Here is an 8,706-nt window from a genome sequence, read left to right as displayed (position 1 = left end):
ACAGTTCTTTCACTGAGAGCTTGCAAATTCTTGCTGGACAAATTTCTTCTACTCGAAGGTCACACTAGAGTGTTTCATTGAAACAATTTCATGAAAACAAGGGTTCCTAGGTCGAGTTTCACAGTAGACTGATATCATAAAGTTGCTGTAGTGGGGAACTCGATCTATAAATACCTAAAAGTTTCAATGAAACCACTCTAGTGTGACCTTCGACCTAGCAAGCACTTGCAAGCTCTTCTTCTTCCTGAAAACAATCAATCAGCCGTTTTTAGTTTTCTGTTGATTTATGTTTGTGAACATTAAAAACAATTTTATTGTGGAAATAACATAGTCTAATTGTATTGTTTTATGGAGAACAAATTTGTAAAGTGGAAAAATACTTTTTTGTTTTATTTTCTTTTTTATTTTTAATAAAATACAACGTGTTTGCTTCCTTTGTTGGCGGACAAATTGTTCTGTTTTGGCAAGTCAGCTGATTGCTTGCTGGTTTTTGCTGGGAAGGTGTCTGTTTACTTTTTAAAATGTTCTAGCAAAAGAGAATAAACACCCCTTACTCTCTGAGAAAGTTCTTGCTGGGCAATTCTTGCTGGGAAAGTAACCAGACAGACTTAATGTCAGAAAAAAACATAAAAAAAATCAATTTTTGTCTTTTATTTCACAGTTTTTAATTTAAGGTGTGTACGATAACCCAATAATTTGTACAAATTCGTACAAATTTTTACTGAATGCTGTTCGATAACAAAATTATCCAGTAAAAGAGAGCGAGTTTGGAGAGATTTTTGGAGAGTTTTGTGACTGACATGGCACAATCACCAGGTAGATGCATCAGCCGACAACTACAACAAAAACCAGTTCAGTACTGCGAAATGTCAAAAATGTTTTCCAAAAATAAAGCGATTCACACAATTTTTTCAACAAAATTTTGTTAGGCTGGTATTAATAATCGCATTATTACAAAATTCCACCAAAAATTCACAATTTTTCTTTTAAATTTTTGTTTTTTTATTTTTGTGTTTTCAATTACAACAACGTTTTTGACAGCTCGCAGTACATCAGCTGGGCTGATGCAGGTACCTGTATGATTGTGCCATGGTGACTGAGAACTTACAAATTTTTGCTGGGAAAATTTGTCCCGCAAAAATTTGCAAGTCTGATCAGCTGACTTTTAATCACCTGTTCAATGTAAACAAATCGAAATGTTAACATTTTTGACCAAGAAAATTTCACAATTGCACATTTTTTTAGATTCTAAAGCGTTGTGGATAGTATTAAAGCATTAAATAAGTAAAGTGCAATTTTAAAATTTATGTTTTTGTTCCGTTTGGTTTAAAATATCAAAAGAAACAAAAACAAATTTCATACATTTTCGGAAACAGCTGACTTTCTTGCAAGTTTTTGCAAAATGCTGTTCGATAACTTTCTGCAATTTTTCTTGCTTGAGAGAGTAAAATTCACTGAGAGAGGTTGCTGGAACTGACTGAGTAATTATTGCTGGGAAAGTTATCGTACACACCTTTAAGGCCTGAGTACATAAGCTGCTTTGCCTGATTGCCTTGCTTTGCTGCTTCAATAAAAAATAAAAGAACAAAGAAGGCCGACCCAATTTCCAACTGATGGCAACCCAGTTCGAAATTTCGTCTTTATTCTATTATTTTTATTACGTCAGAAATGAAGCAGGTAAGCAAGGCAATCAGGCAGAGCAGCTTATGTACGCAGGCCTTTAGTGTTGTCAGGGTTCGACTTTTTCTTCGGTTTTTCGTCCATTTTGTGAAACAAAAGTCGAAAAATCAGTTCTGCCATTTTCTACCTGCAGAAATTTTGCTGGTAGCCTGTGGTAGAAGAGAAAGCCATTTTCGCTTTCTCTCCCCTCTCACTCTCTTAAAAATTGCTTCCAGTTTTGCCACTTTTCGTGGTTAAGGAACGCTTTGCAGGTTAAAAATGGTAACAAATGGTTAAAATGGTAACCTCAGGTAAGTAAAGGAACACAGCTTTTAAGGCCTGCGTACATAAGCTGCTCTGCCTGATTGCCTTGCTTTGCTGCTTCAATAAAAAAATAAAAGAACAAAGAAGGCCGACCCAATTTCCAACTGATGGCAACCCAGTTCGAAATTTCGTCTTTATTCTATTATTTTTATTACGTCAGAAATGAAGCAGGTAAGCAAGGCAATCAGGCAGAGCAGCTTATGTACGCAGGCCTTTATTGTACCATGGCTTTGCAACTGACTGCAAATGTGTGAAGTATTACATGGTATAAGTAAAGAGGTAGATTTAAATGAAAAAATCTATAGAAACCTTGTTTTTGCTGAATTCCTAAAACTTCAAAATTAAGCAACAAGTGGGTTTGTAACCAATGCAATTTTTGAGCATTTTATAAAAAAACGCGAAAAATGAATGAAATGTTAAGTTTTCTCCACATAATCGAGTTGTGAATATGATAGAATGATTGTTTCAATGCAAATCTGACGAATTTCTTCCATACAAATGGTCTAAAAACAATATTCAAAATCATTGAATTCTATTGTTTTTAAAATTGTATGGCATATTATCCAAACACCACACACACATACACAGTTTGTTTATATTGTTTTGAAGTTTTAGGAATACTCGAATGAAAAAAATTAAATAGACATAAAGCTTTGGCTAACCTTTCTTATTAAACCATGAAGTATTATGTTTCTTAACGCCGTTGTACTTAACAACTGCCGAGCTATGTGTTTCAAACTGTCAAAAATACGAATTTTTAACGCAGGTAAAAAGCAAACATGTATAATTGTCAAGATGCATGAGTGTGCAACTCAAATCTTTTGACGAAGTTTAAACAACACAAAGCAACTGACGATACGAAAGTCAGCCCAAGTTACGACTCGGCAAGAGGTTAAGGCCTAGGTACATAAGCTGCCTCGCCTGCTTGCCTTGCTTGCTTCTGATAAAAAATAAAAATGAAAAAGGCAACCCAGTTCGAAATTTGTTCGGCCTTCTTTATTCTTTTATTTTTGTTATGTCAGAAATGAAGCAGAAAAGCAAGGCAACCCGGCGAGGCAGCTTATGTACACAGGCCTTAAAGGCCTGCGTACATAAGCTGCCTTGCCTGCTTACCTTGCTTACTTCTGATAAAAGAATAAAAAAGAAAAGGGCAACCCAGGTCGAAATTTCCTCGGCCTTCTTTATTGTTTTATTTTTATTATGTCAAAAATGAAGCAGGAAAGCAAGGCAATCAGGCAGAGCAGCTTATGTACGCAGGCCTTTACATCTCCATATACCGTAAAATAAAAATAAACCTTATAGCACGGTTACACTACAACTTTTTGCCGGGTTAACCCACTTCATGAGGATTTATTGCTTAATCTGGTCAAATTTGACCAGATTTGCCATACAAAAATTAAATCCTCTCACGGCTGGGTTTATTTTAAATCCGGTACAAATCCACCAAAAATACAGTGTTGTATTCGGTATTTGTGCAAAAAAATCCAACTCTACTCAAAAAGTACCAAAAGTTGCAACTGTTTTTGCAACAGCGTTTGTCGTGTTTTACACCTTTACGATTGGTCGCATGAGATGTTATGGTGTTAATAAATCTTAAGTTATTTGAAAATCATAAAATTATTTATTTTTTTACATTACACACTTTTTTAATAAAAAGTACGCTTGATACCAAGTTACAAAAAATGTATCCCTGCATGTAAAATATACCAATGTGAGCAAAGAGGGGACGATATCTCATACGAGAAATCGTAAAAGTGTAAAACACGACTTTATTAGTTATTTTGTATGTATACGTAAACAAACAACAGCTGACAGTTTATATCCTCGAAAAGCTAAGTGTAACCAGCAAAGATTAACCCACTGGATCTATTAAACCCAGTGGGTTAACCTTCAATAGTGTAACCGGGGTATTAGTAGTACGTTTATATATAACCGGATTTAACAAACCCACTGGGTTGTAAATGTCAATTCCTTTGCGTATACGTCAAATAAATCATCATTAAGAAGGTTAACCCTGCAAAAGGCTATAATATAAACAAGGCCTAAGTTGCTAAAAATGAGTAATTAATAAGACAAGCAATCAGTGCAATCAGTAGTGGGATTCTCTAAAGGACGGGGCACATACGGTCCGCTGAACGTCACGTTACAACAACCACATGAAAACTTCAAGAACAAACATGGCATCACTTACACTTTTTTCATGTGGTTGTTGTTATTAACACGTGACGCGACGCACAACGGACCGTATGTGCCGGGGCCATAAAGCATTTTTTGGTTACCGACAAAAATCGATCAATTTAAAACGGAAAATTATGAATGAAAAGAACCAATAAAAGATGACAACAATGTTAATGCTGCTATCGGTAGTACCTAGCAACATCTTTATTTTGGTCGCTAATATGCTGTTTATATTAGAGCTTTTTGCAGGGTTAACCTTCTTTGAGAGGATTTGTTTGAAATATAAGTAAAGGAATTGACATTTAAAACCCAGTAGGTTTGTTAAATACGGTTATATATAAACGGGGTATAACTTGCCGACAAATTTGGTTAATTACCGAAATTGTAATCATTATAATTCCCACTACAGGCCTTAAACCTGATTTAAGCCAACACTTCTATCTCACGATCGTACACAATTTACGACCGAAAACAAACAATTGCAATAACCAGTTAATTATATGAGTCATAAGTTTGTATCAAAGTACATACATATTCATTCCAAAAATAAGGAAAATAAATGTTAATTTATCTTTTTATTCCCGTTCTTGCATTTCAAACTCTTTCTCATAAAAAATCTAACCAAATTTATTACATCGTTTTTCAATCGAGCACAAAAATATGACCGTTTTCAAAACGAGAAAAATAAACGATTTTCGGATTGCATCACACGTTGTTTTGATAAAGTTTTCCATAGAACAAAATGGAATATGAAACCGATATCGAAAACAATTCGATGTCGGAAAATGTACATGCATCACACCTACAGTCGTTTTTGACTCGTTTTGAGATCGAAATCGATTTTCATCACATACCTGATAGACAGATTAAAAAATCAGTGATAATCAAATGTTAGTTCTTAATTAGTAACTATCTCAAGTGAGTACTCATGAAATCTCTTTCATAAATCTCTATTAGATAAAAATGACTTTTATCTATGTAGGTAGATATTGGGAATATGTCTACATGACACATTGTGCGTTGTGCCCTTGATCTTGTGTTTATTCGTTTCATGAATATATTTATAAATCAGTGTTCCCTGAAACAAATCCAAACAATACATACATACATATGTATATGGGTTACAACGTTCATTAAAGTGGGTACTTAAGAATTTTATTTGTCATTATTGTTAACTTTGCTGTTGAGAGTTATTGTTTTATACGAAATATAGGAATTAATTTTAAAGAAATTTTTTTGGTCACTTACCCCCCGTTTACACATGCAAGTGACAGTTCGAAAAATACCAATACACTCACACATATTCACTGCCACACCAACTAACAACCTCACTGCCGACAAAATTTCCTTGTCAGTAATCAATGTAAGTGCTTTGAAAGTAACTTCAATTTTTTTCCGAACGTTTACACATGCAAGTGTTAGTTCGAAAAAAATTGAAGTTTCGACATTAATATGTATACACAACTGTCTGCAAGTGCATGTGTAATCATTGGGTTAGGGAGAGTGTGATGAAAATGAATAAACATATTATTTTAAAACAAACAGTGGATCATAGATTGAAATAAAGGTCATAATTAAAAAAAAAGATTTGGAAATAAAATTGATTATGCTGCAAACATTTCGAGTCGATCGAACAAAAACGAGCTGAGATATGACTGTTAGAAAGAGAAAATTCATTGTGATTTGTATGTTTGTATGTAACATCGAAGTTTTAAAAGCGGTTTTCTCGAAATGACGTTTTTGAATGAAAAGATTATTATTGTTTTAAAAAATACAGTGGGTACCGCAAACTGCATTAGTAAAAAAGGTGATCCGTAGACAGTAATTTTTCAGAACACTGTGCAATATTTTTGCCACAAAAAAGTTCCAAAAGTAGCTCAATTTGTGATCTATCAGATGAAGACAAAACCTTCTAAAAATGTGGTAGATTTCTTGTAAAAAATTCATGAAAAATGAAAATTTTAAGTAATATTAAAATTATTGTAAAAGTAGCGAACGCTAAATATATCAATTGCATTATCAAATAAATTTCAATTTATTAGCTTCTTCTTTTATTATCTAAACTATAAACTTTATTATTATTGTTATTTTTGTAATCACAATATTAGCACATACCACTAAACCAGACTATTTCATATTCGTACATAATAAAAATAAATTTTAATACATATATAGGAGGGATATATTATACACATGGAAAAAATTTGTACATCATAAAAAAGTTGCATTCAAAGGGAAAACTAAGTAAGGTAAGTCCTTATTAAATAATAAGTAGATGATGATGGGTTTTAAGGGGGGTTTCTTTTTCTATACGTAAAACAATATTCAAAATATTGAGGTAACATTTAAAAAGTAAAATTTTAAGTACTAGTATTAACAAATTACTAAATTGTTTGTAACTAATTTTTACCATTTCGTAAGTTATTTAGAGAGCAATTGCTATTCGTTGTAAAATAGTCATGATATTGTAATTGTCTATTCGTTTCATTTGTTTCCAACAGCTCTTCAGCATCGGCAATGTCTTGTTTGATGCGGGCAATTAAATCATCTAAACTTTTGAAATTTTCTTCAGGTCTCAAATAGCCGGCAATGCAAACTTTTAATAGACTGCCATAGAGATCACCATCGAATTTGTGTAATATATGGGTTTCCTAGAAGAAAGATGGTGAGGTGAGAGATAAGTTGGGGGGTAAAACGTAAAAAATTAACAATACTTAAGATTAATCTATGTTATTAAATAACGGGTTCTTTATGTATTTATAGACATGATTTCAAGATGGACCCATGGAATCGATTTCTTTGAAAGTGGGAATTGTTTAACCGCGATCTGGTCATACTGTAACCTTTTCGTATCCACAGGTAAGTAATATATGAGGTAATGAATATTTGCTCATTTTATTCGACTAGAAATGAACTTAACCTTTTACAAACATAAACAAATGGACAGGAGGCCACATTGACATACAAAACATTTGGCGACCTGTAGAAGGCAAAACTACTGATGATAAAAACTACTGAAATATTTGACTTGAAATGTGCCTGAACATTCCATGTTTACACACATCAATGCTAGTATTTGGATGATTAGACGTTTCAAAACGTATTTTGGGTTTTTTGTTGCAATGTTGAGCTTGCAAAAACGGGTAGAAACAAAACATTCAATAAACACCATTGTTGTCTGATATACACGCCAATTTATTAACTATCCATTATTCATTCCATACACCTTCCTATATTTTCTTCTCATTCGCCTCTCCTATTACATACATGCAATTCTAGAAAAATTCCCCACTAAAATCATGCTTACAAATTACAATTGCTCGCTCATCAATACTTACCATACTCTTTTCTTTATTGTCATAGAATGGATTCCAGCCAATACTCATGACCATTTTATAGACGGGTCCATCATCAACATTGGCCCAGCCATAATAGACACCCGGATTTATAGCTTCAGGTAATGATTTAACAACATCCAAAGGGAAATTAGCTACAGAAAAATACAATAAACTTTATTTTTAACAACAAACATTTTACAATACAATTTTACTGACCTGTGGGAATGCCTAAATCTTTGGATCCCCTACCAAAGCCTGATACTATTTTACCACACGCAAAAAAAGGCAAATTATTTAACATTTTCTCGAGAGATAACGTCGAGTAGCAGCGTGTATTAAACAAGTTACGGGAGGTGGTAGTGATGGTGCAAAAATAACGACGACCTCTAAGCAATAAAACCATCAGATAAAAATGAAACGTAAATTGCAATGTGCCACTGACTGTTATGATGGCTGGCTGGTTGGTTGGGTTGAATGGCGAACGAACTGACTAAATGATAGTTGTTAAATGATTTTTAATAAACCCAGTAATTGATTGTGATTCGTCGTGTTGTGTGTATTGGTGTTTTGATTTGTTATTGTTGTATTTGTCTGAAGACGATTTTATGTATGAATGTTATACACTTACATATCACAGCACATACAATTGATTTACTAATTTAACATAACATAAGGTAAACTATATTTTTTGTATTTCTTTGGTTATTTTTCTTCACGTATATATCCTATAATTTGTTAATATTTTAGCACAATACATATATTTCTCTTATCAGACAATAACTTCACCTGTGACGTCAGAAATGTCACATAAAACATATGTTAAATGTAGGGTTAGGTAGATTGACACAATATTATATTAGGGATATTCTCAAAGGAATGAGAAAAGGTGATGCCAAGTTTATATTAACTGCTCTCACATAAAAAATTGGTGAAAATGTTCGGCAAAGGATAATATAAATGTCAAAAATAATATTAGAAATAATAAAATTATGTAACTTAATTTAGCCTAGTAGTGTAAATAGATTGTTGTTGTAAAGACCTGGTTGCCTTGCTTTCCTGCTTCATTTCTGACATAATAAAAATAAAAGAATAAAGAAGGCCGAGCAAATTTCAAACTGGGTTGCCCTTTTCTTTTTTATTATTTTATCAGAAGTAATGCTTGGTTTACATTTACGAAATTCACTCGATTTCAACTGTCAATTCCTTT

At 33.0% G+C, this 8,706-nt stretch overlaps 1 protein-coding gene across 3 annotated transcripts; it reads right to left on the bottom strand.

Moving 5' to 3' along the window:
• Positions 1 to 6,210: 6,210 nt before the first annotated feature.
• Rfk (Riboflavin kinase) lies at positions 6,211 to 8,325 on the bottom strand. 3 transcript variants are annotated; one of them, XM_073978691.1, is made up of 4 exons: positions 8,128 to 8,325; positions 7,716 to 7,989; positions 7,500 to 7,651; positions 6,211 to 6,812 (listed from the first exon to the last, which is right to left on the bottom strand). In XM_073978691.1, the coding sequence occupies exons 2-4, from the start codon at positions 7,900 to 7,902 to the stop codon at positions 6,561 to 6,563; spliced, it is 591 nt and encodes a 196-aa protein (XP_073834792.1). In that variant the 5' UTR covers positions 7,903 to 7,989; positions 8,128 to 8,325; the 3' UTR covers positions 6,211 to 6,560. The 3 variants fall into 3 exon arrangements, with proteins under 3 accessions (XP_073834792.1, XP_073834781.1, XP_073834771.1); XM_073978680.1 differs by having other exon boundaries at positions 7,716 to 7,885; positions 8,128 to 8,320; XM_073978670.1 differs by lacking the exon at positions 8,128 to 8,325 and having other exon boundaries at positions 7,716 to 8,044.
• Positions 8,326 to 8,706: the final 381 nt, after the last annotated feature.

Source organism: Musca autumnalis, unplaced genomic scaffold (assembly GCF_047663935.1).
Source record: "Musca autumnalis isolate F117 unplaced genomic scaffold, ASM4766393v1 scaffold_1, whole genome shotgun sequence".
Lineage (NCBI taxonomy): Eukaryota > Metazoa > Arthropoda > Insecta > Diptera > Muscidae > Musca > Musca autumnalis.
This window is presented reverse-complemented; position numbering and strand designations above follow the sequence as displayed.